General features: G+C 42.3%; 2 protein-coding genes across 2 annotated transcripts in view; both read right to left on the bottom strand.

Moving 5' to 3' along the window:
* Positions 1 to 3,684: 3,684 nt before the first annotated feature.
* On the bottom strand, positions 3,685 to 8,192 carry LOC311024357 (uncharacterized protein). Its single transcript, XM_084026727.1, has 7 exons — positions 8,146 to 8,192; positions 6,270 to 6,526; positions 6,092 to 6,173; positions 5,335 to 5,491; positions 5,055 to 5,168; positions 4,236 to 4,301; positions 3,685 to 4,150 (listed from the first exon to the last, which is right to left on the bottom strand). The coding sequence occupies exons 3-7, from the start codon at positions 6,147 to 6,149 to the stop codon at positions 4,066 to 4,068; spliced, it is 480 nt and encodes a 159-aa protein (XP_083882853.1). The 5' UTR covers positions 6,150 to 6,173; positions 6,270 to 6,526; positions 8,146 to 8,192; the 3' UTR covers positions 3,685 to 4,065.
* Positions 8,193 to 10,436: 2,244 nt separating this feature from the next.
* hivep3b (HIVEP zinc finger 3b) overlaps positions 10,437 to 13,171 on the bottom strand; it is a 34,113-nt gene continuing 31,378 nt past the window's right edge. The window contains exons 8-9 of the mRNA XM_084027828.1: positions 12,150 to 12,796; positions 10,437 to 12,003 (exon numbers count right to left, since the gene is read on the bottom strand). Of these exons, the coding sequence (XP_083883954.1) occupies positions 11,344 to 12,003; positions 12,150 to 12,796 (1,307 nt within the window). The 3' untranslated portion in view covers positions 10,437 to 11,343. The remainder of the gene's footprint in view (positions 12,004 to 12,149; positions 12,797 to 13,171) is intronic.

The following is a 13,171-nucleotide window of genomic DNA, read 5'->3' as shown; positions in this document are numbered from 1 at the left end:
TGTTGAGTGTTACATCACAATTGATGTTTTTCCAGTTGTGGAAACATTTTGTAATTTTGAGGTACTTCTACTCCACCACATTTCAAAGGGAAATGTTACACTTTTCACTGCACTTTAGTTTATTTTGTTACATTTGTGATTCAATATACAAAATACAATCAACAGAAAAAATAAAAATGATCTCCACCTTTAATAGTGACAACATCACTGCATCAGTGCATTGAAAATGAGAATATGCATTATTACATTATGCCATTCTGCAAAATGAGTGCTTGGTATATTTGGTACGCTACTTAAAGTATATTTGAATGTTAATACATTTGTACTTGAGTAGAATTTTGAATGCAGTTCACCTTGACTTGTATTTCTACACTGTGGTATTACTCCTTTTAAATGACAATGGTGTTTTTTCACTTGTCACTCACGTATTGTGCAACTTTGTTGGGGAAAGTATAATTTACTTCAGTAAAAAGAGCGATAACTTTATGTCAAACTAGTCCGTTAAAAGTCCCGTGTTCAGATATTTTCAGTATTATGTATTGGTAACTGTCACATAACAGTATTGATTATATTGGTAATAAATATGCAGTCTTTTAAGGGGAAAAGATACAAGAGAATTTGCCCTTCAGTGATTGTTTTTACAAACATAAATTGCAACATTATTGCCAGTATTTAAGTTTCAGTTTAATCAACACTAAATGCTGGAGTGTTGTTGCTGTTCTACTCTGAGTTTATAGTGGCTACAGGCCATCTACTGGCCAACTACAGTAATAGCATGTTCTACTCTGATTTTACCCCAGAACAATATAGTATACTGTATGTGTTTTACCTTCCCATAGACACCACTGTGCACAGTGCAATTAGAAGATCCAGAGATTATTTTCAGGACTAGCTTAAACATTTAGGATTCATTAGACCAAAATCTGGATGCTTTAAAGCCTTTGATATTACAACGTTAATCCAGGGACGCATTTTGATCCATCAGGGAAAAACCAAACCCACTAAAATATATATAAAAACATGCATCCATGTGAGCATTTGATGCCGCGAAAATTCAACAGAGAAAGCCAACGGTACATTTAAATACACGGCAGAGGCACAACATCTGGAGTCTTCCTGGTTCAATAGTTTATTTAATACATATCATCTGTAATTTCCTTAATGTTTGAGATAAGAAATGGTCTGAGATAAAGTGTTGGCACTAGAGGTATACAGTTTAAATAAATGCACTGTCATTTATCTAGAGGCCTAATCAATTGATTGGCCGGTATCTCTGAGTGAACTTCATCATTGATAAACTAACTATAAATTAATAAATAAAGTACTCTGCTTGGAAGCACCCTGCAGCAGTGACGAGAGCAAAGTGAGCCTTTGCACTTTGCCCTATACCCTATGACACTGTGACGCACAGTATGGATTGTTCCTGAATGGGTCAAGCCGTTCGGATGTTGACATGAACGGGACAGGCAGCTGTCTGAGGCCACATAGAGGAATATGATCACGTGTCCTGGTGGTAAAAAAGCATTGCGGTGCACAGTAGAGGGTAAACACACACTTGTTCTGCTTTACAGGTCAGTTTATGTTTTTGACGGCAGGATCTGCTTCTTTTTGCACGATACAGTATAGTCTTGTTGGAAAACACCTCCCCATGGTAAATCCCCCACAACAGCTGCGTGTGTGTGTGTGCATACTGTATGTGTGTGGGCGGGAGGCCGAGGCGCTGGGATGTTACTGCACTGCACATTCTTGGGGAACAGCTGTGGAATATTTGACCACTTGCTGCATCCGGATGGTTCAACAGCAGATCTGTGCTTTGACAAAGTCCTCATTTGCTGATATTTATCAAATGTAACGATACCGCTTGAAGCTAAATATACCAGAAGGGGAGGGGGGACAGAGGCCGTAGCGTAGACCATGGTGACTTCCCTTCAATGAAAAATATACACGCAGGTATGAAATATCTAAAATATGTTGCTGATCCACACCTGCATCCGTTTCTTGGTTGCACTACAACCCCACCATATGTTGAACATACATTATATCAGTTACATGAATTATATTTAGAGTGCTGCCATGTAATTGTAAATATTGGGAACCACATTATACTGAAACTGCTTTCAATGCACTTGATACACTGCATACATATTGCAGCTTTGACAATTCCAATGTGTGCTGTGAGAAAAGTATTTAGGAATGAAGATAACATGCTGGCTAGTTGTCACATGTTATATATGTTTTTTATTATCAGGAATAACTTCAATTTACAAATTCTGTTTAAACGAGTTGTTACTCAGTCAACTGCCAACAAGAGGTTCCACTGAATGCCTTGCAGGAAACCGGTGATGTTCATGCACGTATGGTGGCAACAGTGAAGCGGTTCAGCGTCTCTCCTATTCCAGCACCATGGACAGAGTTCTGAGGCAGCCTGTGGTTTCACGGCCGAGTCCTTTCTTCTATTATCTCATATAAGTCAATCATTGATAAGCATCTGTGTGTTCGTCATATAATCTCCATCTCCACTATGTTTTACAGCATAATGATTGTTTATTGTTGCTGTTGCTGCCACAAGATGACTGCAACATAGAAATGCCTGAAGTTATAACGAATCACCACATCCCCCCCCCCCCCCCCCCCCGCCAACGGGTGCATGATTTCCGAAACAGGGAGGAACTAGCTAACATGACTCCGTGCACAACAGTTTAACCCAACATGTGAAGGTGCGATATCACAGCTGACTGAAGCGTCAGTGTAACTGTGTCAGACAGTGTCCACTGTTCTACCGTGGATGCAGGCCGGGGTTGTGCTTAGGCCTGTTTTCCAAAGAAAGTGGAAGGAGAAGTATGACATGAATGACATTCAACGAAGCAGGAACATCAGAAACTACATCCACATTATCTGATCATGTATCTCTTATCATGCATCGATGCTATTTGATCAAATGGCAAAAGCAGGTCAGTTCTCTGCAGCTTTCTTCATTAAATGACAGATGAATGGTCTCTTGTTTCTTCAAGCCTGGTTTGCACTTGTTGCATATTCAGGTATGCATGAATGTACAGCAGGCAATCAGACAGGAACACGGGGTGACAGGACATTTTGTTCCCCTTGTTCACCCTCTGAGCAAAGTTGCAAAACGCTGCATTCTTTCCACAGATCCTTATGCTCACACAGGCCGTGCTCCCTTTGAATAGCAGGTAAACTTATTATTAATGTGAGCCTTGAATTCCTGGACCATTCATCCGTCGCAGGCCTCCTTTTGAACTCAGAAATGTGTTTGCTTGCCACACAATTGAATCCCACCTGCCACCTAAAAGGATTTTTTTCATCTCAAATGATCCTTCACGGATAGTTTCTTTTACACTGATGGCTGTGATTACACAGTGAGCCTTCCTAAAGCAAACAGAAAGCCATACATTAGAAAATAGCACAAAGGTTTGTCAATTTCTTTTTCTTTTTATATTTCAATTGATATTTACATTCAAAATCTTTGACAGACAGATATTAAGAAACAATCTTGAATGACAGCAATGATTGATTTTTGCACACAATAACCCTTTATACAGAAATATAACTCCACTCTGAGTCACTAATAACAAAACATCATACCATAAATTGTAAAATGCTCAATCTGTTGATCCAAAAAAACAGAAAGTAAATGCATTTTACAAAAAGAACACGTATGTACAGCATGTCCCTGATCTTCTCTTCCATCCTCCTATATCAGCCTGTCTGTCTGAACAGTGACACAGAGACGACAGCTCCGACTCTTACAGACCAGATGGCCACAGTCAAACACGACCACAGGCACAGCGCTCTCTTATCACGACAGCAGCTCCTCTCACTGCTGATCCTCCACATCTGTCTTCTTGGTGTGTTTGCAGAACTCTGTCATGTTTTCCGTCCCTCTATTCCCGGGTACAAACAGACATCTTTGTGCCACTTTCCTGCCTCAGACAGCATCTTTCAGCAACCTTTTTGTTTCCCCCTTCTCTATCAAAGGAGTGTCATTTGTTCAGGTGCTCGCCTCTCTCGTGCTTCTCCCTCCCTTCGCCTCAGCTGGCACATTGTTCAGCGAGCGTTCTTCCTCTCAGCGGACTCTTCGCTGTCTGGATCCGGTGAATCGTGAGCTCTCTTGGACCTGCTGGCTGCAGCTCTGAGGGACAAGAAGTCAGTCGCATCCTTAGAAATATGATCAAAATGGAAGTGAAGTTGTTGTAATCTTGTCATTCAAAGCTCACCTTAGGATGCTGAGTATGTTGAGTTGAGGTCTCCTTAAAGATCTCTCTGGGGATGTGACTTCAGGACTGCGTACAAGAAGATAGTACAGTTACCCAAAATGACCAGTACCCTTAAAGTCCAGTCTCATCATGACGTTGCAGTTTGTTCTTTACATTTTTATTGAGCTTTAAAGAATGTCATGCTCCAATTTAAAGTGTACAACACTATTCATCTTTTACACTCTCAGCAACCTTAAAAAAAGTTTTATCTTTACGGGCTCCATTAAATGTTTTATGTTACAAGAAAACAGTGAACCAAATCTGCAGATCATTCCTTGTAAAGGTTTGAAATGTCCCAGTTTAGACGCGATGCTTCAGCCGGCCTCAAGCGGTTCCTCCTGTCTCGGCCCGTCACTCACTCTACCGTTCCAGGTGTTGACAATATTTGTTTGGCATTTCTAGGAAAAATTCTCCTCACAGTTTTTCATTGCTTCCAAACTCCCACTCGCTTCACTCCTTGGGCCCTCAGAGCCAATCAGAAACAAGCTTTGTGAACCTCTGCGCCAGCCTGAGAGATAATTCTACTCCCTCAGGCCTCAGTTGTGCTGTTTTGACGGGCCCAGGACATTTATTATAGAACACAGTATAAATATGTGTAATTTAATAATAGCATTGCAGAGATGTTCCCTCACGCTGCACCACTCCTTGTCCTCCCCGAAGGGCAGTAGTTAATGTCTGAGCAGAGCATGACGAAGACCACAGAGATCCGTATGAAAACATTCAATAGGGCCTTCGGATGATTCTTGACTGCTGTGTGGGATGCTGGGGGACCAGACTCACCTGTGCTGGCAGAAGCTGGTACAGGTTGGGTCGTCGGGGTTGGCACAGGTGCAGCGGCCGGTGGATCTTCTGCGTCGGGACAGAACGCTGCCGAGACCATAAACTGTTGTCCTGCTGCAGAGAGAAAGAGGAACTCACGATATAAACATTCTGCAGACTTTGCTCTTTGATACTTCACGCACCACGTCCCCCATTAATTATACAACGGTAATGGGAGTACATTCTTCCAGATAATGGACTCAACGCGAGGACGCTCCACACTTGTGTGTGTCCTGCTCACCTGGGCGTGTTGACCCAGATGATATCCAGGTGGCAGAAGTAATGGCACTCAGAGTCCAGCGGGCTGCTGCAGGCACAGCGCTTGGTCCTCACTCTCTGTGTTGGGACACCTTCACCGGCCCCCCCTTCCAGCTGTTTCATCACGGGAAGACCCAAACCTAGTTACGTGACAAAGAGCCATTCAGTAACAGAGATCCAAACACAACTGAGTCAAACTAAGTACCTTTACATGATTCTCTACAACACAACACAGATGGATGTGTTACATCACCAGTCTGTTATGTAAGTGAGGACATGAAAAAGCTCATCTATTCTTCCAAAATTCCACTTTCTTTCCACAAAACTCATCACTCTTGATCTTTAACAGTGAGTCAACTTTTTTTTACAGAATGGGAACACGTAATTACTTTGCTTTTTTTTCTAGGCTAACATGATTAATATTCAAAAAAGGCAAAATCTAAAACCTACTACTTGTATTTTAGACAAAAAAAAAAACTGGATGAAAGGCGAAAAACACAACTACGCTCCTACTACTTGTACTTACAAAGAAAAACAAATCTAACTGAGACCAAATGAGCAGCTTTTATGGAAATAAATGTTGCTTTTATGTTTCCTGTGCTTCTGAGCTTGCCAAAAACATGCATGTGCACCAACATACAGAGATGACAGTCACTAGCATAACTGGGAAAGTTCTAACGTTGTCATGCATACCCCATTAAAAGAAGAATTTAAAGAAATTGTAGTAGAAATAAGCTCACCATCCTCCATGGAAGCCCAAAGTGTGATGACGAGAAGAACGCTGGTGCAAGTAGACATAGCTGCTATCAGATAGGTGAAGCTCTGCAGAGAGATGATTATCCGTTCAGTTAAAGCTGTATCTCTAATGTGCAGCTGCTGTTTGTCTGCAGGTGTCTGAGCTCTGTAACTCTCTTATACCTCTGCCCTCCTCTCGCTCACATGATGTCACAACAAAAGCTCCACCCAGAGCTGCTTGGAGCCACAGTGTACGACCACTCGGGTGTTTGAACCTCCAACACATTCCAGGAAGAGCTGATGCTTCGTAGCCTCTCTGTGTCACCTACCGGGGGACATTTGTGTCTGAGGTCTGCTGAATTGTTAGTTATGCTGGAATAGAGGGAGGCTGGTGGATCCTGATGGAGGAGGAATGAAGCAATGCTTCCCATCAGTGATCACTGGGAATACATGGGAGAAGAGATAAGAGGAGAGATGAAGTGATATGCTGGGAAACATTTCAAAGAGTAAATCAAAGAGACATTTTCATTTTCAATAACATGTGGAGCTCCTGATTAGATTTCTATTATTGTATTCTGTATCAACATTTTTTTTAAATGTCTGATATAGACCTTTTTTTTAAGACCTTTATTTGTATGTATGTTTTTTATTTTAATAATAAAACTGTTGGACTCTTCAGTCACATTTGATAAATAATGATTTAGTTATAAGTTGCACATGGTAACTCATAAATGAATTACAAAAGCTTGACTTAATATGTTTTAGAATAATGACTCAAATGTCAATTTGAATAATAATAATGGAGAAAGATACACTTTCTGTGGGAGTTGGTTGCAACCGGTTGGTTGCGAGATTGAATACTGGTTTTACATTCATCTGGTGAGCAGAAACCCGACTTCAAATAAATTATAATATTGCTCCGTAATTGCTGGATGTGTGACTAAAATAAGATAAAACTTAATTCATCCTGGGGGAAATTGCTTTCCAGCAGTTGAAATATGAAGTGGAAAGAGGCAATGAGCAACTGTTTGCTTAAAAGGATATGTTTACACTACCCCCAAGTGGCTAAAGAAAAAATCTGTTATTGTGACTGTATATATCTATGACTGTATATAATTTATATATACTATATATATATATATATTGAACAACAGAATAACACTACACTGGATGAATGCTGGGTGATGACGGGTGAAGGCCATGAACATTAGTAAATCTGTCTCGATGTTTGCCGCTGTAAGCTTGAAGGTGTGTTTGTCCAATGGAGACACACAAACGTGTGAAGCAGACAGCGTTTTTGGGAAGATGGATGTATAATCACTGAACCGTCAGTATTTGTCTGTACTGTAAGTACCATAAGAGCAGATTAAAATATATATTTTCCTTATTCATTTCTCACAGGTGTAAACAACAAGGGACTTATAATCATCCTTCCATAAAACCCGACACCTGAAGATAAAGGACAGAAGAGAGCAGACTGTACTTTCCCTCTGTGCACAAAAAATGTGTGAAAACAAGCACAGAATAGGACAAACTAAAAAGGTCAAATTAGACATTAAAAAGAGGGCAAGTAAAAGGGCAGTCATTAACATTTTTTTTCAATACTACTGGGTATAACCCTTTCAAAACACCTTTACACCCTGTATTGGCTTTGATTTTAAAACCCTTAAGTTCACTCATCACCTCAGTCTGGTCCTACTTCTTACTTTAATGAGTCCATCGGGATATTCTTGCATCCAATGCATAAGCCACACTTCCGGCGTGGAGGGAGACAACATGTTCCTCGCCTGTGGATATGTGTGGAATGTGTGACACGGTGAAGGAATTGCCACAGTGCATCCTGACAGCATTCAGAGGTCATAAGTTCAGCTCCCTCGGGAGCACAGATGTGCCCCTCTCCACAGTCGTCACTTCACGTTAAGACATTCCCTTCTCTAAAAGATGGATAGCAAGTCAAAGTGAGAGTCAGAAACGGTCTCTCTTTTCTCAGCCGCACCCCCGATGTGTTTGCCAGCTTCTGTCCTAGAAGCAGGCGTTTATTTTTAATTAACAACCTTACCTCCTCGGTGCACTCCTTACAGATATAATCTCCTTCTTACCCCTCTGCGTTGTGTTGTCAGCGTGTACAGGAGCTATAAACGAGCAAGGATAATCATTCACGTCTGTATTTGATACGGCCACAAGCACAAGCACCTCCCTGTTGTCTGTTTTGAAACATTTTTCTATGGAATGTCAAGCCGCAGCAGCAATCTTCTCTTGGCTTCACGTCAACACACTGGCTGGCTGTGCCCGAGTCAGCTTTACATAATCCACGTCTTGCTGTGCTGCGAAACACTGTTGTGCAAAGTTCCAGCGAGAGACGGGAGTGACACATTTGTGTGGATATTGCAATCTAATTATATGATATAGCAGAATCATGTTTTATCTTTGTAGAATCCATTGGAGGTGATAAAACATAGGTGTTTTCAGGAAACAGAATCAAGTCACATTTGACCCATACTGCTCCTGGATTTTATAGACATGTTGTTTAAGATGTTTCAGAGTTGATAAGGTGCATTTCCTCTGAAAGGTACACACCCTCTTGACCCCAATCAAAACTAAAACCAAAGAATACCGAGTGACGCCAGTGTTTGAAGGCACCTCCTTTTTTCTAATGTATCAGCTGCATGAAGGAGATTAATATTTTCATGGATACCGGAGTGTTGGGAAATTAGTAAGGACATCTAGTGGTCCGACTACAGATGTACAGCTGCCGTGTCACTCCTACAAGACAGAAGAGCTTCGTAGTTTCATTATGACAGAGTTTGCGTCTGCTATCCAGCTCCTGTCACATACTGACAGGTTCTCTTTTAATGTGTCACCTACCAGCGAAATAGATGAGTGGAGAAGTATCAAAAGCATCATGCTTCCCGACAGGGGTGCAGATCTGACGTCAGGATTGGGGGGACACAAAAGTGATTTTTTTTTTTGCCTGTTTGCAACTACCATGCCACCATAAATCACAACTTCGTAGAGGCTCGACATATCATTCAAACAGTTACTGCACAGGGAATCATTTATTGTTCTTAACTTTCTTGTGAATGTGAAGAATGTGAAGTCTGAAAATATATTTCTTTAATTTTAAATCATTTAGGGTATTTTTATTGGGGGGGGGGCAATTCATGTTTTTCAGAAATTGACATGTTCCCTGTCCCCCCCGGGATCTGGTCCCGACAAGACACAAAGGGTCAGAGAAGAGTTGGGTGAGTATCAAAAAATGAAAAGTAACTCTCATTCCGACAGACAGGAGAGTTAGTGAAAAAGCAGAATCAGAACTAAGAAGGGCTCGGAGTTACAGCGGGTTGTCTTCTAGTCAGAAGACCGGCAGTTTGATCTCCAATCCACATGTCGGCGTGTCTTTGTGTAAGATAAAACCCCAAATTGCTCCTGAAGGCGGCGCCACCAGCCTGTGACTGTGCATGTGATAGTTTAGGTCCCGATGACCATTGCATGGCAGCCGTGTGTTTGTGTGTGTAGTTTATCTTTGCTTTGAGTGGTCCAAAGATGAGAAAAGCACAACATAAATGCAGGTCCATTTACTATTTAAGAGGAATTTGTGAGGGCGATTCTCCGGCTCCACCAGCTTTCCTATGAGCAAAACACACACTTTAAAGTTATTAAGCCTCTTTTTCTCATTGTTGTGTCTCTTTGTAGCCTTTTTTTTATGTCTCTCTGTGTTCATTTTGCATCTCTTTATAACTCTTTTGGTCTTTTTATGTCTCTTTGTGTTCATTTAGAATCTCTTTACAACTCTTTTGGTCTTTTTGTGTTTCTTTGTGGTCATTTTGAGTTGCTCTCCAGCTGGTACATGTCTCTTTAATTAACATTTTGTAGGTGAAAGCCTTCAAAATGTTAATTACCTGACACTATGGGCCCCCGATCCATAACCCATCCACAGCTGTCCTCACTACGCCTCACAGTCGGTTTAGTTGAATCTTATTATATATATAATTTCTTTTTTGTTATCTCTCCACAGAGATTTGACATGGAAGTAATATTTGAAGACAAATCTGCAAAGGTGAACATCATTTTAGAAGACAGAAATATAAACCAAATATATCACAAACTACTACTCTGGCTTCCTCCCACAGCCCAAAGACTTGCAGGATGGGTCGCGAGACCCTGAATACAAGGTAAGTGCAGATTGATAATGGATGGATGTTCAAATTTCATTTCCAAAAGCTCTTGTCATTAAATCAATGGAATGTGTGTAGAACGATTTGTCCGAAACTGTAATAAAAACTCTATTAGAGCAAAAGTATAATATTGGACACATGGAAAGATGGAAGAAAGGCAAAACCTGTCTGCCTGTCTGGTGCATTTTTTTATTTCTTCAATGACTAGAAATTTTGCTGTGTGTGAAATCTGCAGGGCACTTAATCCTCCAGTACCAGCCAAACGCAATCCCTCATCTTTGTCACCAATTCAAGTCACATGAACATCATGAAAAAGACACACAGATGTAACAAAACATCCTTTTTCCAATAAAAAAAAGTAAAAAAACAAAAAAAAACAACAACCTTGAAACAATGATCATTGTCATCAAATAACAATAAATAAAAAGCGCTCTTCCCTGTACAGAGATATATTCTAATTGAAAATATTTTTTAATAAAAAATAGAACTTCAGTGCATTTCCTTTGACACGCTTCAGCTGCTTCTTCAATACCACCACGATGCGACTCTCTATACCTTGGCATTAAAGCAATGGCCTTTGGAACAAAATCAACAAAAAACCCTCCTGAACAACACAAAAAAGCAGATATAAAATTTCACAGCCTTCTCTTTGTCTATCTGTACTGTACATCTCGAAACACAAACCTGGACAGAAAAGGCACAAGTAACTACAATTATAGAGTAATACTGGACAAATTTGGACAAACGAAAAAAAAAAGAATTATTTTTGATTAAAGATTTTGGTCATTTACAAATTAATGTTCCTTTTAAATGTTAAATTTATATATATATAAATTATATATATATAATTTATATATATATATATATATAAACACAGATAGACATTGTTTTCACAAAGAAAAAAGTGCATTTTTTTTATAACAAACCTGAATATTGCCAAAGAACAAACATTTAAGTTAACAATTAAAAGATAGTATTGAAAACTGTATAAAAACGAAGCAATAATAATAAAAAAAACAAGACTAGTGTAGCAACCAATAAAGCAAAAATGGGATGCACAACGCATCAAAGTGTAGACACCGTTAAGTGCTCTGGTCTGTTCGGTCTCCTTTAGCTCCTCCATCTCCTCCATCCACCGGGCCACCACCAGGCGGTGGCTCCTCCCCCTCTGGCTGCTGTCCAATGACATGCGAGGCTATGGGGGCTGCTAGACTGAGGGGTGCTCTTGAACTGTCTCTGACGCAGTGTATGGTGGTCTCAGTAGCAGGCGTGCGGGTGTGGACGGAGCTATGTGAGCTGCCATATTGCTTTGAGTCCGTGGTCTCCGACTCCTGTTTGGAACGTGATAGTGCTGTGCTGAGAACGCACCGCCCTGACTGGCTGGTTCCTGCTGTCTGGTGCTCCGACCAGTGGTCTCCAGGAGTCCTAAGCCCTTGAGTTCTGGGGGTCCCGCCCCAGTATGATTCAAACCTGCCCGCTGAAGGCCCCTCCATGGGGGGAGACGTTGGGGACGAGGGGGTGGTAGGGTGGGACCTCGGTCTGGCCTGCACCATTTGGATACCTCCGATGGGAATCATCAGATAGGGGACCTTGGATTGCTGGGAGTGCATGGGGAGATGGCTGAAGATGTTGTCTGCCGTTTGGTGGCCAGGATAACCCTCACAGGTTGAAAGACGGAAAGCAGGTGGAAACAAACTGGCCTCTGGCAATGCTCGCCCTTCCGCTGCTGTACCCCTTTTCGCCTGTAGAGGGAGCAAAGACCTCACCGTTACATTTCTTGCTAGGATCTTTTTCTAGGAGGTTAGGGTTGAGGAAATGCATTGTGGTCACTGTTGGTCAGTTTGCATTTCTATACACAGATCTTTGCAGGCTAATAAAAAAGACTCACCGGTTTGAAATGACTAGCCTTTGTACCAGGGCTCTCCCACGGCAGGTATCCAGGGGTCCTGTGCTGTAACCAGAGTGGCGAGGGAGGGGTCCGAGCTTGTGATGACCGGTAGCAGCTGGGCGAAATGGGATGGAGAGGAGAAACTGCTCTGATGGGAGACGCTCCTCTTTCAGGGGAGGGCGAGATGTGTCGGCCAGGCGAGGAAAGCTCCGCCCTGGGGGAGAGGCTGTGGATGGGCGAGGACAGCTCCAAACGGGGGGAGAGGCTGCGGCTGGGGGAACAGCTCTCACTGCTGGGGGAGAAGGCTCTCGGCGATGCCTTCCAGCCCCGCCGGGAGAACAGCGCTCTCCTACTTCCTGGAGACGCAGCTCGTCTGCTGGGCCAAACTCCCCTCGGGGACGGCTCCAGACCTGGGCTGGGACTGGGGCCCGGGGCCTCAGGGTCGGGAGTGCCCTGCTGAGAGCGCCTACCGCAGCTGGAATGACCTCCTATTGATGGGTGGGTGTCCGACGAACAGGAGGAAGGATCGTCATGGGACTCCTCGTCCTCGTCATCATCGTCATCGTCTTCGTCCTCAGACTCCTCTACGTCAGAAAACTGATGCTCCTCCTGTTCCTCGGAGCCACACGTGCGTTCGTCACCTTCTGCTGTTCGTGTGGACAGGGAAATAAAAACACATGCTTTCAATGACATCCCTTTACATCCATGTTGTACACTTTTTATGCTAAATATAAATACACGAGTCGTGACAAAAACACCTTAACAGAACAATTTTCAGGAACGAGCAGACAAGGGTCAGGACAGCGTAGCGTATCTTTCAGACAAACCTCACCCACCACCCATCAAACCCAACGTTATAAATAGGCCGAGGCTGAAAAGACCGGAATGTAATTGAATAGAACCATTCCTCTATTCACAAACTATCTCAGCAGCCTTGTGAATAGAAAGACAGTTTAAATGGCGCGTCCTTGGCTGTGATGAGTGTAGTCTGTCTGCCAGGGGAGGAAGGTTTAGGGAGGAGA

This window comes from Eutrigla gurnardus, assembly GCF_963514095.1.
Source record: "Eutrigla gurnardus genome assembly, chromosome: 14".
Classification (NCBI taxonomy): Eukaryota; Metazoa; Chordata; class Actinopteri; order Perciformes; family Triglidae; genus Eutrigla; species Eutrigla gurnardus.
The sequence above is the reverse complement of the archived record's forward strand: the minus strand, read 5'-3'. Positions and strand labels throughout refer to the sequence as shown.